At 40.4% G+C, this 21,399-nt stretch overlaps 1 protein-coding gene across 1 annotated transcript in view; it reads left to right on the forward strand.

Moving 5' to 3' along the window:
* fam20ca (FAM20C golgi associated secretory pathway kinase a) overlaps positions 1–20,663 on the forward strand; it is a 45,824-nt gene extending 25,161 nt beyond the window's left edge. The window contains exons 4-10 of the mRNA XM_028598892.1: positions 13,407–13,499; positions 15,424–15,539; positions 16,516–16,696; positions 16,830–16,939; positions 17,067–17,148; positions 17,363–17,422; positions 18,863–20,663. Coding sequence (XP_028454693.1) covers positions 13,407–13,499; positions 15,424–15,539; positions 16,516–16,696; positions 16,830–16,939; positions 17,067–17,148; positions 17,363–17,422; positions 18,863–19,121 — 901 coding nt within the window. The 3' untranslated portion in view covers positions 19,122–20,663. The remainder of the gene's footprint in view (positions 1–13,406; positions 13,500–15,423; positions 15,540–16,515; positions 16,697–16,829; positions 16,940–17,066; positions 17,149–17,362; positions 17,423–18,862) is intronic.
* Positions 20,664–21,399: the final 736 nt, after the last annotated feature.

Below are 21,399 nucleotides of genomic sequence, written 5' to 3' on the forward strand. Positions count from 1 at the left end.
TTATCTTAGATGAGCACACAGGAACGCTGCATTATATTGAGTTTTTTTTAAGGATAATTGTCATCTAAGTGCTTGTGGTGAATCTAATATCTGTGGTTAAGACTTTGCATTTTAGCATTTTACCCTGACAAGTTAGACAACAACTTTCTATGTGACCATAAAATCTTGCTAATGGCCCTGATGTTTTTCCTTTCTAGTCCTTCTCAAAAGCTATAATGAGGATAATTGTTTGGGCTTAGACGGACCAAAAGGGGATTAGTCTTTTTTTTTTTTCTTATAGCACTCTGAAAATGACAGAGCACACATGCTTCATTCTTACTTTGTCACTAAATCAACTGTTGCTACTTAACAATGGTACCACACGCACTGCACCACCCCTTACAACTGAGCTCTGTCATTAAATAATGGCCTTTCCCAGGTAGATCTATCACAGTCCACCTGAATTTCTCTCCAGGCCGAATGAATGAAACAACAGTTCTTCGACAGAGAGAAAGAGGGATAGCATTGTGGTTATGTAACTTGGGCCTTTTGTGATAGCATGCACAGGTTAATACATCCATTGTGGGTTAGGCCCGTGCTTGTCTAAGCCTGTCCCATGCATGGTGGCAATTATGCTGTATGCGACTCCCCTATCACCCTGACAGAGGCCAGTGGAAGGGGAGGAGAATGCATTCATTGTCTACCAATTAAACCAGAGGAGGGTTCTACCTGGCTTTGCCCATTGTCAGGGCAGGATGTAGGAGGGGCTGCAGTGGCCAGGTATGGTATCACCGAGCCACCTGATCCAGGGGCTTGCCTGGGTCACCCCTTCCCTCCCACCCTCTTTTTTCCAGCTCTGGGCAGCAGTGATGCAAACAGAAGAGCCTCTGTGCTGGTGGTGCAGGGAGACTCTCATTAAGTGCTGCTACTGCTGGGAAGATTGTTCACAAAAGGAGTGCTAGGAATCTCTGAGATTCACAAATGAAGTGTGTGTGTGTGTGTGTGTGTGTGTGTGTGTGTGTGTGTGTGTGTGTGTGTGTGTGTGTGTGTGTGTGTGTGTGTGTGTGTGTGTGTGTGTGTGTGTGTCACCTCTTCTTGATCATATTTTAATTGTTACATGTAACAAAGGACAGAGTTGACTTTCATATTCAGTTCCCAGATGTATGATATTATTTGTTTTTTACATCTAAAAAAAGACAATCTCCACATGTTTTTTTTTAGGGTCATAACACAGCAGCATTAGTAGATTTGGATAGAGATAGAGATTGTATGTATCCACAGAAAGGCGGAGACTCAAGTAACAGCTGTCCCCCCAGTGGACCTGTGGGCAGGTGGTGAGGCTAGCAACACTTGTATGAAAAGATAAAAATACCAGATTCTCTTTGATTCTACATTGTGGACAGCCAGCTGCATCTATGTGGGTTGAGGTGAGTTTATCGCTTATAAATAAGAAATAATGAATGAATGTCATGAATGTCTATAACACATTTCATGGCAATTATTATTATAACCTTTATTTTTATTCAGGGAGGGCCATTGAGAGACCTCTCTTTTCCAATGATTCCCTGATTACAGCACAAATAAAAAGTAATATAAAACCATCTCAAACAGAGTACAAATAAATAATATGATCATAAAAGTAATCTGATCATAAAACAATACCCAAATTACAATATGTAAAAAATGAATCAAAGGAACAATCACAAAATGACAGTACATATAAACAATAAAAACAAACGAGAATCACTGATGTAGGTGAATAAGAGTTGTTAAAAACAAGGGCACTTTCTATGTAACACATTTTCAAGCATCATCTTGAACGTCCCAATGGAAAAGAGTTCTTCTAATTTGAGAATTCAAAACCACAACGTTGACCTAGTGGCGCTAGACTTTGACCTGCTGGTGGCACTAGATGAAAGTCAGGGGATCATCAAAGTCATCCTCTGGGCACCTTTCTTTGGATATCTGCACCAAATTGCATGGCAATGTATCCAGTAGTTCTCGAAACAAATATATCAGCAGGCTGGTGGCACTAGATGAAAAGTCAGGGGATCACTGAAGTCAGTAGGCCTTATGCTCTGGGATCAAAAAATGTCTGTTCAAGAATTCCGTGTCAATCCATCCAATAGTTGTGTAGATATTTTCGTATGGAACCAAGTGGGGGACCAAGTGACCTACAGCCTGACATTGTCATCCCTAGAGCCATGCTGCTAGTGAGACAAAAGAAAATAATGCTATCCAGTGCAAAAATACTTGGAATGTTTTCTGTTGTGTAATGAATTGGATTACAAATACATTGTAGGATGTTCATGTTATTGTTCCCCTCTGTGAGGTATATACACAAGGGGGACCAATGCACCAACTACACATCATCATTACAAGATGATGCATTGGGACACAAACTGCAGCGACATTAAAGGTCACATTACAAAGTGCAGCCTTCACACGATGATGCATGGACAGTGCCTCATGATGCTCTGTATAACCAGGAATAGTGAAGAATATCACGTTTGAGCCAGTTCCATTTGCTTTCTTCTCATTGTGAGCAACATTTAGCGCACTATAAAATGCATTTTCAGAGTGATATCTTTGAAAAGTATGTATCATCAGGAAACTTTACTTAAAGTATTACAAGTAAAAGTACTCAATGCAGAAAAATCATTTTAGAAACTGGAAACCGTCAAAACAGTTCTGTCAATCAACTAATTGTTTAATCGGCTAATCATTTCAGCATTTCATGGATTTTATAAACAACTATGTGTTTTGTGTGCAAACATCTTGATTTGTAAAGTAACTAGTAACTAAAGCCGTCAGATTATTGTAGTGGATTAAAAAGTACAACATTTCTCACTGAAAAGTAATGGAGTAGAAGTAAAAAGTGGCATAAAAAGAAAAGACTCAGTAAAGTACAGGTACCTCAAATTTGTACTTAAGTTCAGTACTTTATTAAATGTACTAGTTACATTCCACCACTGGTTCTAGACATCCTAAGTATCCTCCTTATTCCTTTCACATACAAATTAACTTTATTTACGCTCAAGTGAACTGGACTCTTTCCATCCCACTTAGCTATTACACAAGGATAAATGCAACCCTTGGAACTGTTTTTCCCGCTGTTTCACCACTTCCTCCTTCACCGCCATCACCCACTCATGACCACAATGACATCTCTCAGCCACCACTTAGCCGCTGATAGATGGTTTCTATTTAGGAAACGGCCTCTGACCGCAAACCACCGAGCACAACAAGACTGTTGACAGGTCTAAATAGAAAAGTTCAGCTGTGGGAGAAGCAAAGCACAAACATCCGTGCCTCGATTTGGGTGCCTCGCCCACAAAATAGCTTTCTGGAAAGACTCTTTTGATTGCTTTCTTTGGTTGAGGTATCGAAGTTTTTGAGTTTGATGTAGTTAGGTTTCACTCAGTGGTGTGCAATCCATTTTGGGACGGTGAGGAAAAGCGGCGGTGAAAATAACTGACAGCCTGCTAAAATTGAGCTGTTCCCTCTCTGAGCTGAATGTAGTGATGGATGAACTTCAGGAGCTTTTAGCGTTAAGTAGAACAGGTTGTTAAGACTACCCCAAAGCTTCTCAGGTAATTCATAAACATTCATTAAGTAGCTAAAAACAAAAGACAGCACTTCTAAATCAAATGGTATTCCATCATCAGTCATGCGCTGCTGGAATATGGCACTTTCACAAGCCGTACATTGGACTAATTAGGGGTAAAGTCAATATATAATCAAAAAGAAATGACAGCCTCTATGGATATGCCTGTGTGTGTGTGTGTGTGTGTGTGTGTGTGTGTGTGTGTGTGTGTGTGTGTGTGTGTGTGTGTGTGTGTGTGTGTGTGTGTGTGTGTGTGTGTGTGTGTACATGTTTGCATCTGACGGTCTTTATCTGCTTTTGCTGTGTGTCTACGTTCAGTTTAAGTTGACACAGATGGGGAAGGGAGTAACTGGCCGAAAGCAAGCAGAGGGTAGCAAAAAGAGGGGGAAAGGGATGGAGATGTGTTTGTGGATACATGACTAACTGGTTTATACCCAGGGCACCTTAAGGTGGCACACACTGCCTGGGTACGGGCGAGAGAGATGAGAAGATAATTTTGAGAGCAGTAAGGATCTCTAACAGCTGCAGCAGGTGATATTAAACATGGTTTAATACAGTATGCATGTGGGAAATGCTATGTGTGTTATATTTGGGTCAACATAATAGGATTGTTTTGGATGAGCCACCTCAAGATATTCCCTCCCACAGATGGGCAAATACAATGGATGTCCAAAATGCTTACTCACAATCCAATTAACTTCTCTTGGCTCAAACAATACTATATCCTAGCTGAGGTGTGTGTGTGTGTGTGTGTGTGTGTGTGTGTGTGTGTGTGTGTGTGTGTTGGGGCAGTGGGTGGGTCTGGGTAATTGATGCTTTCCAGGATTTAACATAATTTGCTCTAATTGGTGTTTGCTGTTCAGCAACTACTTAGTGATAATCAAATAAATGTTAATGGCCTGTACCGCAGGCTAGCTCGGAGAATGGACTTTCAGGAAGCCTCTCAGGAAATATTCTCAGTTTAGGGATGATTTATATGGTTTTGGCAGGTATTCCAGTCTCCTCTTCCTTAGCACTCATTCTGACCCACTTGTCTGCCAATTTCCACGCAGGGAATCTGCTTTGAATTTTAACCCAAGAGAAGAACATGATTGCATTTTCACTCTGGCCACAGCTTTCTTGTAGCCTTTTATAACCTTAAATGTATTTTATGACTAAGAGAAGACATGCAGTCGTCTAGAAACGGAGCATTGCTCCAGCTTTTAAAACCATGTGTGTGTTCAAACTTGAACACGTTATTTACCCGTGGTGTTTCAGATGACAGTCAGTCTGCAGGAATTCAGACTTGAAAGGAGAAAGTGTAGCTGCTTTCTTGTATCTTTCCCCAAATCCTCCTCAGCCTGAGTAGAGAGACTACTTTTCGCTAGCCCTGCATTTTACTGACACGCTCAGACTGGGATTTTTTTCCCCTCCTCTCATCAGCTTCAGCTTACATGTCATGCTGAATACCAGAGCTTGTTACTCAGTCCCTGTGAGATGAAGACTCATGGTAATGCCCATTGATTTTGTGTGCAGGCAAAGAAAAACTTGCACACACACACATACAAGAAAGCTATTAAAATCCTCGGAGTGCTATCCTGTTTGTTTTCATTATGGAAGTGATGTTGGCCTTTGCAGACATTGTTGATCTTTTGTTGTATCTGTAAAAACAGAAGTGTCAAGGTAGATACCACCTTTTACTTTTCCCCCACATTATGTAGTTTGCATCTGGCTGTTGGTTCTTCAAAGAATTATCCGTGCCCCCCCTCCGACCTACTCTACTACTCTCTACTTTTGGAGCTGTGAGGGATTGAGACAACTGGCAGAGGCTTTCTGGAGGAATTTCCTGCTGGAATGGATCGTTGAGGGACTGTGCTCCTCTGTTCATGTGTTTTAGTGCCCTCCATCATGAATGCGCTTTGTGACATTTTATGGTGGTTGGTTGTGGTAATAATAATCCACAGAATTCTTTCATTCCCATGTTGAAATGCCTCATTTTTATGGAAGGTTGCCTGGTTAGGATGTTCAGTATGTAAACATTTTGGGAACTTTCTTGGAACAGATGGTTGCCTTAAAAGAATTCTGTTCAAGGTACAGCATTGGTATTTATGTAGACAAATATACTGCGAAAAAAGCTGCAGGAGAGAAACACAGTATGCAGTGTCAACATACTCTGCCACATTTTGAAGCTTATTGTTCTAAACATCCCCAAGCTTGCACATTTTGACATCTAATCGCTGTTGACCCAAGAATACCCTTGATGTTTGTGTATGTTCTGCATAATTCATAGTTCATATTCTGTGCAAAGCCTGTCATGAATTGCGCATCCTGTGAAGGATTGCCTCAGACTTGTGCTATTGAAAACGGTTAATCCTCTGTGGATGGATATGTAAATATGACCAAGTGTGGCTCTGTGTTGCTCCTGATTGTTGAGGATAAACCGATGTGTGTTTTGTTTGTTGTGTGTGACAGTGTGGGAGAGAGGGGAGAGACAAACCACAAGCATAAAGACCTGTCCCATCCTTCAAGCATATATAATCCCCTTAGTGAACACACGCCACATACATTGCATAAATGAAAACAGCAGTATTATCCCAATATATGAACCTACAGTAAATACACATAACTGGAGATGCTGCACCATCAAAATCCACTGTTTAAATCATTCTTTTCTGGGTATTTGCATTACTCTTTTTCACCTCATGCCACACATATGAGATATGTTGGTTGGCATAGTATTATGTAGGGTTCTTTGAGCTTAAGCGACACACAGTCCTAAGTCAGGTCCATTCAGTTCTTAGCTTGGTTGATGGAATTTGTTTTTAAAGGAATTTGTGGTTATTTTATGCCTTCTCATTCTCTTTCCCATCCTCTCTCACTTCTTGACTTTACTGGACAAGACATCAGTACAACCACTCATACAAATGCTGTATGGCTTCATTTTTTTGTAGGAGGCCAGGCGCCAAATGAATTTCAGCCCTTTTAGAGGAAGTTACTCCGTCTGCTGAGACACCTTTCTTGCCTTAATGACACTCCCTTCAAACCAGCGCCAATCCTCTTTCTTCGCACAGTCCATGTTCTCTGCATTTAGCTTACATCCATCAGTACCCTCGAAGCTGGGCTGATGAATGTCCACCAGGATGGAGTAATGTTACGTTACGCAACGCAAATGTCCCCTTTTGCCTCTTCAGAAGCCTCTCATGTCAAACTGATTTAATGTATTTATATTTGAGGCCAAACTCAAAATAAAACTAGTATGAAACCCTCCATGGTTGTCATTTCCATGTTGACCAAGTATCCCGGAAGTACATTGGCCTAAATACCTGTAATGTAAAACGTGTGAATTATTATTTTTAAAAGAAAATATGTCAATTTTCCTAATAACACTGACTAAAATAATAATTTTATTCTCCGAAAGATGTTGTTGTGAAAAAATAATCCTTCTGATGTTACAGTAAGCTGTTCTGTAATGTCTCAAAAACTGCAGTGAAGTCTATTTTCTGATTATTCTGAGTGAATGAAATGCAATTGAAAAGCGGTTGAGTCATCAAACATTTAGTCTTTTGAAATCGGAAAGCTGCCATTTGGTAGCACTTCTTAATGAAAGCCACCAGTGAATATGCTTATCGAGTAACAGGCACAACACTTATTTTGAAAGGGAAAAACATTCACTAAAATGCAGCTTTGTGAAAATGAAAAAATATGCAGTGATACTAATAAGATTTCCAGTTTTATTCATACATTTTCAGAGTGTGCTCACGACTCGGGGGATCCCGTTAAGATGATTGTAGGGAAGGGATCCCAAAAGCCCAGATATAATTCTGCAGCGTTGCATCAGGTCTTTACAGTGATTTCAAGCCTTTAAACACCGTGCTCTATGGAGCCATATGCTCAGGGGAAACAAGGGAATATGTCACACCAGTCAATTAAGGCAAGCAGAGAAAAGAAAAAAGAAAAAAATTGCAGCTATTTCAGAAATAGTTTTAAAATTAATGTAGAGCAGAGTAAACACTGAGATAAAAGGAAGTGAGATTCAGCCTACATATCTGCAACCTGGGGAATTATTTGATACATAACACAATCCTACATGTTGACCAGGCATTTGGGATTTTCTGAAAATCCTGACCACATTACTGAACACTTTTAGCCAAATGGACTTCACACTGACTCTTCACATCCCAGACACTTCTTAAATAGCCTCGCAAAGCCAAGCTACATAAAGCTCAGTTTTCTTAACGATATGTAAATTGAGATTTGACATTCACTCTACAGTTTAGTCTGATATGAGAAGCACTGGACCAATCAGGGTGTGTAGAGGATGGCATGACTTGCTGCGTTTTGCAAAACCTGTACCTTATAAACAACAAATAAAAGCCTCCACTCGTTTAGTTTTTTGCTGATTATTAATTCACTTGGATGTTTGCGCTTCACTGAGCATAATGACGTATGTGCAGAATTTAACACTAGAAGGATGTTTTCACATCTAGCTGCTGAAAAAGGGAAAGTTTCTCTGTGTTCATTTTAAATCTGTGGACATATTATTATTATTTGCTTTATTTCAGACACGTAAAAGATGGTCAATATTTCAAAGAAGAAAAAACACACATAAAAAACAATACATTTATCTCCTGGATAGGCTCATAAGCCAGTGAGTCCAAATACCAGAGGCAGCAGGATTTTGCGACATCACAACTAGTTTAGAGCCAATCAAGGTCCAGTATGCAACTTACACAAATGTGATTTGTAAACTTGACACCAGCAGGAGACATCTTGTTTTTGTTAGTTAAAATTTTTAAATTAAACTATTTCTGAAAAACCCATATTAGACACAAATTTTTATTCAAAGTATTTGAATGGCTTAAAACATTAAGCATTAACATTAACATTTTAAGCTCGGTGTAAGTTGTATACTGTAACAAGTGCAATTGTTTAGCTTATTTTTTTATATAGAGGAGAGGAATTTAGTTTAATTAGTCTCCTAGCTGAGAGGTGTAGTTATGACAACATTTCACACGAATGTCTAATAGGATACTATAATGAAGTGATGACATTTTATTGATTGGTGGAGGCATATGACCACAAGGCAGTAATTTTATGTTTTTATATCTTACTATGAAAAAGAGAACTGTCAGTCATCTATTGGAAATAACGTCTCTCCCAAGCAAAGTGCTTGCTGAACCTTTCCAGACTAAAATGAGCAGAGAGAAAGTGTGGGCAGGGATTGTTATAAAACTCATGTTTGCTTAATGTGTATTTTATTGTATGTGCACTAATCCCCCTCCGGGCATTAAAGGGTTTTTCAATCACTGACAATTATTATTTTGATCAGAGCTTTTCATTTTCATATTTTCAGTTTGAAGTTGAGCTCCTGTTTTTGTCTCTGATCCCCAACTTGTCAATAGTCATATAGTATTTTGTGTGATATATTTCCAGCAGTATATCCAGTATAGTCTGCATACACAGCGGGTATTTAGATAGCAGCAGGGCTTTGCAGATCCATAAGCTGGGGTCTGATCCCTGACATCTAAAGACAGGGACTCCCAGCCATCTGGCCGGATGAGACAGTTGGATAGGCACATGACTCTCGAACGTGACTCAACATGACTTCACACACGTGCATATACTCACAGACACAATTTACACTAGTTCATATGGTTTCTGTCATCTATCTCAAGGGTTGCCGGAGAGCTCTGGTGGATAGTGAATAAGCCCGCAGCTATGCAGCTTCCCTCAAAGCTGTACATTTAGATTCCGAATTTAAGAAGCTCAGACAGAATGAGTGAAGGAACTGGAGATAATTGGGAAAGAAGAAATAAGTGAGATGTGTCTTCATATAAAACCTTAAGCTACATTAACCTGGAGATGTAAATGTGACATTTAATATGATTGATCGTCACAGTGTGCACAGGCATGGTGAAAGCATGGTCAATATTTGTCTTACAAATGCATAAGTATGAGCTTAAAGGATTAATTTTAAAATGAATAGACCTCAAGGGATGCTTGTTTTGCGGTTGTTGTCGGTGGTGGTGGTCACACAATTACCCTATCTCCGAGCTAGTTAGCTTAAGCTCACTGTTGCTGTTTTAACCTGCAGTATAATAAGGGCACATTCATTTAGAACTGCAAACAAACCTGTGCGTTTAAGGTGTCCAGATATACTGTGCCATTACTTAAAACTAATCCACACTTTCAAGCCAGAATTGAGAATTCTGGTCATCTATGAAGGACCAGTCCCTATCAACATGTAGTGGATGGTGCATTTCCTTCATGATGGTCCTAAATGTAAAAGCATATGCTGTAATTTCAATTAAACATATCTTTAATACACATCATTAATGAAACTGTATGACTCCCGAGGGCACCCGACTCTGATAAAAGATCAATCAATAGATATTTGCACCTCTACACTTACACATACTGAATACTTCAAGCAGCAGAATGCTGATAATCTTGTTCAGTCTTCATATCATTTACACACTCTCTCCCAGCTCATGAGTATCTAATAACTTTGAAATTGAAGCACTGACTTAGACCATCATCCATCTTGCTTAACTCAAGTCTTTTTCCCATGATAATATCGCCCATACTGCTTCCCACACATGCAGATAACTTGCCTTTCCCTCCTGGTGGCGCTTCACCCTGTGCGTTGAAAATAGCTGAGGCTAGAACACAACTTGTGTAACATTGATTTAAAATTCAATCTTGACAGCTACCTTGGGGCCCTGGGCTGATTCTTAGATCTCTCTCCTGTACCGATGCTGGAGGAAGCATAGAGGACAATAGAGAGCAATCGGCAGACACAGTCAGGAATACACACAAAATGTATATACTCTCACAGTATGTTGCTGTTTGCAGATGTAAACATAAGCATGTACAAACACACACACACACACACACACACAGCCTGCACAGTCTTTGCCTCTGCTCTCTCTGATACTTCTGCACAGAAAAGCACCCTCTGACACAAATCACCAGGTTTTTCTCACAATCTTTCATCCCGTTCTCCTTCCTTCCACCTGTCTGTCACCTTGAGAGGTGTTGTGAGTGCTCTACAAGGTGCCATTTAACCAAGAGTCTCCTGAATATACTGTATCACACTAATCACTTGCTTTTCCCCAAAACCCTTGCTCGCAAAAAAAAGACACTCAGCAGACTATTCCACTATAGTGCTCCTTTTCTTGTGTCAAGAGGGAGGGAAAATGATGTATACTTTGGTGAAATTTGTTTTCTTAACATTAATGGTGGGAAACATTGGTTACACACACACACACACACACACACACACACACACACACACACACGGGATAGAGGGAAACACAGGACAGAGGGCCAGACAAAGACACCTGTCAGTGGGGGGCTAAAATCTGCTGTGGATTATCAATAGATGACAGATCTCCCATGCACCCTCTCTGTCTGTCTGTCTGTCTATCTGTCTGTATCTCTCATTGTCTATGTTGCATCAGTAGCAAGATGCCATCACAGCAGTAGGTTAGTGGGAGCATGTACTGTGTGCTTTTGTTAACACACTATGTGCTAAGTGCCACACCTTCTGTCAGCATGAACATTTCATTCCAAAAGGTGACATAGTAGTGGTTAGCGCGTTGGTTCTCTTTTACTTGGTTTAACTCTGCTGCCCTCTCTCTGTCACAGAAATGTATCATCAGTTTGGCTGCGAGATTGTGTGTGAGTGTCTGTGTGCGTGTGTGTGCGAGAGAGATAGATAGACACAGACACACACAAAATGAAAAAAGGAGTGTGTATGCAGAGTCTGGGCCACAGCTGTTGTTGTGTTCCCCCACCCTCCCATCCCTCTAATATAACCCTACACTGTGCACGTCTAAGCTAAAGAGCATTAAAACTGCAGAGTCAGCAGGAACTGCGTCCACATAGGCAAGCAGTTCAGCTTCATCACTTCAAACACACACACACACACACACACACACACACACACACACACACACACACACACACACTCTCCTGACGATTCTGCTGAACTACATACAGTACGTTAGCTGTAGCCTAATCACACTCTACTTCAGATAAAGAGCCTTTTATTATCAAGGACACTCACTTATATAGTGTGTGTGTGTGTGTGTGTGTGTGTGTGTGTGTGTGTGTGTGTGTGTGTGTGTGTACACATAACTGTAAGGGGAAATTATTAGATGTTTTTCATAGTGAGTGTGTGCGTATTTGAGTGTGAGTGTTCTTGCGTCACATCACAAACCTGCTATTGCCTTACAGTCAAAATCTCTAAGCTTCCTCTCTGACAGGAAATTGCATTTTACATCTTACATCTTGGTGACCATGGCAACCAAAACCTGTAATGCCTGTCAGTCAGGTTTACGTTACACATTCTCCAAGTGAAATTGGGGAAGAAGAAAAACAATAACCATATATGGTGGAATAGCTTATTATCATTCATTTTCATTATAGCAACTGACTGCAGTCTGAGGATTCTCAATAGAGAAACAACTTTAGTCTCTGCCTTTTTATCTGGCTGACTGACTTTCCATGCAGAGTAACTTATTAAAGTACAAGCTGTTGTTGTGAAGATAAAGCTTCCATTTCACATCTCAGTGTACAAACTTTGAATCTCTTTGTGCTGCTAACCCCTCTTAGCAACACTGATTACCTAGCCATGATAAGGTGCCTTGATAAAGGCATATTTGAGCAATAACAAGTGTGCCACAGGCTTGTTAGGTCACCTTTTAAAACCAAGGGCCCTTGCTACCTTTTATTCCACCCCCTCTTTATTTACACAGTAGTTTCTATCCCCTGCCCTGCACCCTGAAAATAAAAACACCATTAGTCCCCTCTGGGTGAGAAAGAAGGCATCACAATAGCAGCAACTGAATATGGGTGAATGGCTGCATCTTTGACATGTCATGTTACATGTCATGGGATATGTTAGTTTCTGTTGTCAGTGAAAATTGGAAGAGAACGGGGAGGGAAAATAACCCACCCTATCCAATCTGCTAATGGAGTGGAGAAGGGAAGGAAAGATAAAGCAGGGTGGAGCAGGAGGGGGTATATTAAGTGGCAGCATGTATGAGTACATGTGTATGAGAGAGGTTTGGCTGACTGTGTGAAAGCACAGCAGGTTAATGTCAGGCGTGCAAGAAAGAGAAAGCAAGTGTTGGAATGTGGAGAGATAATATCCTGCTGCCAGACTAGCGAGCAGACAAAGAGATAGACACAAAGAGTCTTCTAGCAGTTCCTGACTCAGATCTATGGCTTGGTTGGCAAGGAATCACATCTCCTGGTTGGCTGTCTGTGTGTGTTTGTGTTTGCTGGGAAGAACTGCAGGATGTGTAGCAAGAATCTTATCCAGCTTCCCTTCAGCAGCCTTATCCACGTAGGCTCGTGCGTCAGCTTCTGTCCTAGAAAGCGACGCAGACGCGGAGATGAGTTTCACCCCGCAGCAGGAGACGGAAATCCAATGAAAGCCAAGGAGCAGAAATGTCTTAGCGTTAAAACACACAGTCATTAAGAGATATTGCTTTGAATTACCATACTGATGTTTTTGTTATGATATTGTTTATAACATCATCCCCTTCCTGATGAGTAGATACTCAAAAGTGGGAGCTGAAAGATGAAAAAGTTGAAAATGTGAACTCATACGATGTTCTTTGCTTGTACCATCCCTCTCTTAACAGATCTTTTTCAGTTTAGGGTGGATATAAATATAGAAAATGTACGGTATATTCTTTATTCTTATCATGTATCTTTTTGTTGCTTTTAACTTTAAGAAAATTGCATTAAAAAGTAAATGGATGGCATTGACTAAAAAATGTATCCGGCTGGTGTTATGTTTAATGTGTTCTTTACCACTTTCTATCAGGCAGACCCGGGAGCAGGAAACCCCTCCAGACTTCTTCTACTTCTCCGACTTTGAGAGGCACAACGCTGAGATTGCTGCTTTTCACTTGGACAGGTGAGATTTATCATCCCTTTTCCCTAAAAAACCCTGTTGTGCTGAGATTTCTTTGTGACTTATCTGTTTCCTGTCCGAGTGTGTTTCAAATCATCCTTCACAGCCTGTTCCAGGAAGAATGACAGGTCGTACCTGTCCATTTATAAACCGGAGATGTGCCTTAATGAACTTAAACTGTGAAAATTTGAATGGGATTTGGTACATGAGGGATTAGATAATACACCAAGTGCTGGGATCATCTCCTTGACTTCAGCTGACAAGGTAAAAAAGAAACAACATCTCAACAGAGAGTTTGGGATTCTGGGGGAGGATGATTAATGGCGCGCAGGTCATCGTGAGGTCTGCTGAGGGTGTGGTAATTACTTCACACATGCTCACAAACACACACTCTCGCTCTCTGTTAGATGAGGTCAGCAACTACAGGTGTTTGCGTGGGCAGGAAGATAAAGCCAAACAGGAAATCACAGGCACGCCATTTCCACTGGGACGTGGTTTTAGAGCAGGAGCGGGGGTGCCTTTGTTACCTCTAAGAGCAGTTTAGTTTTTGGATTGCGTGCACCATGCAGGGCTGCCAATGAATTATAGACCAGTTGCCTGACCACAGCAGCCTCTGGATACCAGTCTGATCTATTGCTAGTTTATGGCTTCATATTGAACCAGCAATGCAGAATTGGAGGCTAAAATGTTCTTTAATTTGATTTCTAATTCTAGACCGTTCTGATCAAATAAACTGAAATATCCTGAAGATTTAAGGGAAAAGGCAATGTCACTGCTTTCCAGTAATAACTTACAGTATACTATATATATTGGTCTTTTCTACTATATTCATCTGCATCTTTTGTGAACTCCTTGTGACTCAGGGGTGTGTAATAGGCGGAGTGCACACAAAAAGGCACTTGAGTATGCCCTTACAGGCAAATACACACACACACACACACACAGGTGCTCCTTTGTCACCAGGGACCGACATGGCGGTGCAGTTTGCAGCTCCTGAATGCTGTCCTCTGTAGGCTAAAGTTTCCCCAACTCTATTCCACTCAGCCGGACTGTCTGTGTGTGCACCTGCTCCCAGGAGGCTTAGCTTTAGTCCCATACGGTCAGGGTCATTTGGACAGCAAATATACAGTAAGGCAAGCTAAACAAGGGCTGAATAGGTATAGTGTTCTGACATAAGAATGTAAGAAAAGAATGAGAGAGACAGACCGATGGAGACAGAAAGGGAGCACAAGAGTTTGAGGCCATAAAGTGCAGCATTAACACGAGCATCTAAATATAGATAAAGGGTCCAATTGTATTTGTCTGTTTGAGTGTGTGTTGGTGGGACAGGTGGGAGGCAGACAAACACACACACACACACCTTTGCCATCCTTGTTTTGTTTGGAAGCGGATGTTGGATATCTATCAATGCTGCTTTTGATGCCAATCACAAACACAGACAAAAAGCACTGTAAATATGATGAATTATTAATCTTGTGTGCTGCGATGTTACAGTCAAGTCTTGTGCTGCCAGATTTGATTGAAAACTGCTGAACATTATTCTTCTGTAAAGAAAAAGTATCCTGATGTCTCACTTTTTCTTTGGGCTATCTTTGTTTAGAGAATAATGGAGATATGTGGAGCACAAGTGTATGCTGTTGTTGTGTTGGCATGCATGTGCATTAATACACATAATAAAAGCAAGTAAGGTTCAGAAATGAAGTCAGAGCATTTCACAAAGACAGGGCAGGTGCTCAGTGTTCATAGCTCTGCTGGTTGGCTGCAGACACTCTAAAACTCTGCACCACCCCGGTGCACCATGGGAGAATGAGTTGGAAGCTGAAGATGTTTTAGCTGTATCTGTTCAGGGCAAAGTAAAGTTTAAAACATTTTGTAATACAGTTTAAATTTAGACCTGACTTTCCAATTTGTCTCTCTCATTCTTTAGGATCCTTGACTTCCGGAGAGTGCCCCCGGTGGCAGGGCGACTTGTCAACATGACGAGGGAGATCAGGGATATGACACGTGATAAGAAGCTGTGGAGGACCTTCTTTATCTCACCAGGTAGAAACTCTGCCAGCCTTGGCTGCTTTGCACATTGATGCAGCTATTTGGCTGCATCACTCATGTTTGGACAGAACAACACTGGCTTCGCTTGTAAGACACTACAGCTTTAAGTAAACTGGGTTATGTTCCTGTAGTTGAGGGTAGTCTGAGTTTGTATGTCCGGGTCTGCTCTTCAAGGCAGTACAAAGAATAAGAATGTCCTGTAGCGTGTGGTAAATAAAAAAACCATAGCCAAAAGTCACCACAGGGTGGCACTGTAAGTCATCTTATTCTCCAAAGTTCTGCAAAGATGAGACTTACAAAGTGGGTTTTATATATATATACATAAAAAAACACCCTATCCAGACGCTGTAAATTCTTGAGTGTTTTTTTATGTTGCTAGATTATATTATGTATGACAGTGATTGGATGTCTCATTCAGAGCAAATGAAAAACTGTGTCAAATGAATGCATATAATTCAAAGCAGATCATTTGTCACATACAGTATGAGTAGTTGTCAGGGTGCCTTGAAGAGGATTACAACTGCTCATTGGTGAACATTAAAGCCACAAATGTGACTGTTTTTGTCAATATTGCTAATGTAGAGATGACTTAAATACAAAGGGAATAAATTAAGAGGTTTCTTAATGAGAAGATACATGGACAAATAAATAAAAATGTTTGAGGGTTTTTTCGTGTCTTTGGTCATTATTAAACAATTTACAGAAACAAAATATAAAATGTAAATTAAATGCTGTATGTATTTTGAGCAGCCAGTATGATCTGTAATCACATCATCTAAGAGAAGAGACAAGACTTCTCATCTTTGTCATCTTGTCATCTTTGCTGGCTCAGCACTCTCTTCCCTGCTTTTTTGACCTGTGTTTAACCCTGCACCTGAGATTAAAAAACCTCCACCAACCTGAATTTTCACAGTGTTCTTCCTCTTCGACACCATTTCTGAATCAGTGATCTTTTATTTTCTCTCCTCAGCCAATAACGTCTGCTTCTACGGTGAGTGCTCGTATTACTGCTCCACTGAGCATGCCCTGTGCGGTAAACCGGACCAGATCGAAGGCTCGCTTGCAGCCTTCCTGCCGGACCTGAGCCTGGCCAAACGCAAGACATGGAGAAACCCCTGGAGACGCTCCTACCACAAACGCAAGAAAGCTGAGTAAGGAAACGACATATTCATGAATCAGTCGGCATGCCTCAACCCTCAGTCCAGATTTTAACTTTGCTGATTACTGTGACTAAATATACATATCATTATTTTTTATACATGTCTTTTTTTTCTGTGTTCTCAGGTGGGAGGTGGACCCAGATTACTGTGACGAGGTTAAGCAGACTCCTCCGTATGACCGAGGCACTCGACTGCTGGACGTCATGGATATGACCATATTTGACTTCTTAATGGGTAAGAGTAGATGAAACTGGGTATGACATCATATATCAATATATCGCATTTACAGATGAATAAATGGCATATTTACTTTTTTATTAACTACAGTGTCATTATATTTTCTCACCACTTTGCTCTCCAGGTAACATGGATCGACATCATTATGAAACGTTTGAGAAGTTTGGAAATGAGACTTTCATTATTCACCTGGACAACGGAAGAGGGTAAGGACACGTAGCTGCGTTTAACGAAAACACTTAAATAAACATGTCACATCATGCAAATTCTGAGGTATTATTAAATTGATTCATTGAAAACTACTGTATCTGCTCACTTAAAATATAAGAAAAAATAATAAGAAGCTCAGAATTAATGAAGCAATAGGCTGAACAACAAAGTCTAACATAGTGTTTGTGATCTTTATCGCCTCCCTCAAAGGTTTGGAAAACACTCCCATGATGAGCTGTCCATCTTGGTGCCTCTCAGCCAGTGCTGCAGGTCAGACTTTTGGTTGTCTGTGAATTTCTGTCCTTTTAGTCAGGTTTGCGTTTCATTGTCCAGTCAGTCAGTCAGTCAGTCAGTCAGTCAGTCAGTCCTTCCTTCAGCACTTCCTACACTTTAGACCAGAGCAAGATATCTCAACAACTTCTGGCCAGCTGGCCTTGAAATATAACATGGAAATCCATCTGAGAATGAGTTGTTATGTATTCATTGACCTGGCTGCTGCCATCAGGCCTCATCTACTTAAGAAATCTTAAAGTTTAATGTGAAGATTACCACGAAATGTGTTTTTTTTTTTTTTTTTTTTGGGACACACTGAGATTTTGTCTCTACCCTCAGGCTTCTCAACTTGTGTCACAAAATCCTCAACTAATGGGTGTATTGCCATGAAATGAATGCTCCTAAAGGATGTTAACCTTTTGTATTTAATAGCCTCATAGCATTTTGCTTTGCTTTATCCAATAAAGGCAAAAATCTCTTGTATTGTCATCATACACAAAAACTCCTGGGTTAAAAAGGGACCAACTAATTTCTGGGTAATTTCAACCCAGAAAATTGGGTTGCTCTTTTTGACCCAACTTCTGGGATAAATACCTGACTGAATTTTTGGTTAAAATAACCCAACATTGTAGTTAAAATAACCCAACTTCTGGGTTGAAATAACCCAGAAATAAGGTGGTCCTGGGTCATCACACCTAATTTCTGGGTGACTAAATATGTGACTAAACCTCTGCGTTCTCATCTGACGCATCCCACTCCTCTGTTATGGTGTGGTGGCCATTTCAGGAGATTTACTCACTAACATTGTTGTGGAAACACAATAAGCATGGAAACTAAATGCACACTTCCTGCATTACTTCAAATACTAAGTTACTCATCTAGTGTGCGGTGGTTTATGGGATGAGTAGTTCCTTTGCTCTGAAATGACGATATGTACGTACGTTGTATCAACAGTCCCGCCCCTCCTCTGAGAGAGGGGGCGTTCTTCTTTTACGGGGGTAGAGAGGGAAGGAGGTGTTTCTTCTTCCTCTTCTTCTGAATTTCTGGCAGACTGATGTGTATGTTATAGGGGCAAGGGTTTAATATATGAACTTATTTCTTCAGTTTCTTAGTTAATATATCCATGTTTAGAGGGTGTGTCACTTTATTTTTCATACAAATACTGGTGATACTGTTTTATCATAATGTACACAACACACAAGTGTGATTGTTCATATTATAAACTATGTTGACATGATAATATAATAACTCAGCAACCCAAACAATCCAGGAATTGGGTCAAAATATTAGCCCTATAACCCAGAAAATTGTTACTCTCTGAAAAAATAACCCATCATTTTAACCCAACACAGTTTTTAGAGTGCAGAAAGAATAGATAACAGCAATACTAGAGAGCAGAATTTGATTTAAAATAACCTATTCAATTATCCTTTCCAGGGTGAGGAAATCGTCTTACCTGCGTCTCCAGCTGCTCGCCAAAGAGGAGTACCAGCTGAGCTCCCTGATGGAGGAGTCCCTGCTCCGTGACCGACTGTCCCCGGTCCTCATCCAGCGTCACCTCCAGGCCTTGGACCGCAGGCTCCGGCTGGTGCTGCAGGTCCTGGCAGGCTGCATAGAGAAAGAAGGTTATGTTAATGTTGTGGAGGAAGATGTAGTCGGGGACACATCCACCCACAGGAGCCCCGGCCACAGGTAGTGAGGGCGAGACTCAAAGGGTGACAGAAACCACCAGTGACACATGAACAATGGACCAGATCTGTGGCTGTTCGACCAATCGGATTTTACCAAAAAGTCCCACTTCTAAAATCAAGCTGAATTCAGTGAATTCCAAGACTTACCATCATTGCCTCTCTGGAAACTGCGTTTAAGTGTGTTTATATAAAAGGAAGTGTCCACAGATGCTACAAAAGACTGTGCTCACACAGAGGCTTTGTATTTGTTAGATACAGATGTATTTTTGTTGTTTAAGACAGAGAGGAACCACTACTGTGTTCTGATATTGTCCTGCTTGTTTTGAATATGGAGGGTATCTGTTTGTTTTATGTGTTTTATTATATTAATGCATAACCAAATGAGAACATACACTGACTGGGGCAGCATATAGTCAGACAACAAGCTTTATCAGTTATCACATGTATGAAAAGGTTGAGAACATGTGTGGAAGATACTTTTTCTTTTCTTTTTGTAAAGCATGTCAGGCCTGGCACAAACAACCTACAACCAAGAAAATAAGATTTTCCAAACAGCGTGTTCTCTTTATCTATCTTTATACACTTTTTTTGTCTTGGCACACACTCAGAACAGACCAATTGAAAATGTTATTTCATTCTTCTGAACAGCATCAATCTGAGTGTAAGTGTATTTGACACTGTAGTTCACCTTGCCTTATTCTGATTTTGTATCTTTTTTTTTTTTTTTTACCATCTCCCCTGCAAGTCTAGCTTGCACAACATGCAGTACAACGCTAAAATAGTATTTTCCAAACCAAAAATAATGCAAAGACACCAGTGTTCTGGTCATTTAATTCAAATTCACTACCATACCATTGAAATATTAACAGTTGTCTGCTATTATATCATTTTACAATTAATGCAATGCAAAATGTTAGTTTGTATGTTGTCATTTATGAGATTCCATGTCCAAATGACTATTTATTGGTGTGTCACAAAGAATGAGGGTGGTTTATATGGTAATTCTAGGTTCTCTTGCTTTATACATTGGGAAATACTGTATTTACCCTAGCATTTTGATGCTATTTAAATCGACATTCCTTTGAATGATATGTTTATGTCCACATGACAGGAAAACAACAAAGCTATTTGATTTTTGACATTACGTTGTTGAAGCGGTGCCGTGCAGTTTTGTGTTTCCTCCTAACTGTCCTGAGTACTGGCTGACCTGGTACCTGTGCAATGACAGAATACAGTACTTGAATGTTTTGGGGTTGGCAGTATGGACAGGATTCATAGAGCTACAAATGGTGTAAAGCCTGAGTGGCTGAACTCAAGTCTGAGAAGTGCTTTGGGGGTGATATAGGGGTTAAAATGCCTCATTCCACTACAGGGAGAATGGGCACTGTTCTTTGATTTTCATATTCTCAGTGTAAATAGCTATAAATAATTTGAAGACCTAACAAGCTGCACTGCACAGTGATTTGCTTCTGTTTTCTGCTATTGCATTGTTACTGTGAAGATCTGTTTACTAAATGATTAAAGTGTGCAATAAAATCAAAAGTGAGGACAAATGTCTCTTTGTGTAGGTGGCTGTGGACATAGTTATATGGGTGGGAGGAGGTGAATGTGTCCTGTAACAAGTAACTGGTGAGGATCAACAATACTAAGTCTGGGTTGACTAAAGGGCATTTCACATCTGTCAAACCCATCCAGGCAAGGTGCAGCCTTATATTATGACATGGGAAAACTCTTCATCATGACCCTTTAACTAACTGAACCACATGTAGGCAGCCTCAATCGCACACTGTAGCAATAATGATATTTCACATCTCTCATACTTGCACCAATTAGGCTCAAAGTTGAAACTCTTCCGGTCAACCACTGAAGGTGAGTCAAACCTGCATGCACACATACACACATTTCATTCAGCCCAGCATGTTATTTCATCATTAGTAGTAGTTAAATATTCATTTTGTCATCCTCTAACCCTAAGTCAATGACTAAAATATGCACTGCTTGCAATTTTAACACGGTTTTACAGTTTACATGTTCATCTCGAGTCTCTCTCTAGATATATACCGTGTATATAGGTACACAGTATCTCTATTTCCCCTAATTCCCCTTCACTTCAAAGCTTAATTAGTAACTCAGAGTTCACTTTGTCAAAACTCTTCACAAAGTCAGCACAACAGAAGTCAATGTGGAGTAGGCTGTGGATAACTTTTTATTGCTTTGACACAAAGTGCAATTAATGAATACATCTTTCAGAATCCATGAATTGACTGAATCACCAGCAAACCT

Source organism: Perca flavescens, chromosome 15 (assembly GCF_004354835.1).
Source record: "Perca flavescens isolate YP-PL-M2 chromosome 15, PFLA_1.0, whole genome shotgun sequence".
Classification (NCBI taxonomy): Eukaryota; Metazoa; Chordata; class Actinopteri; order Perciformes; family Percidae; genus Perca; species Perca flavescens.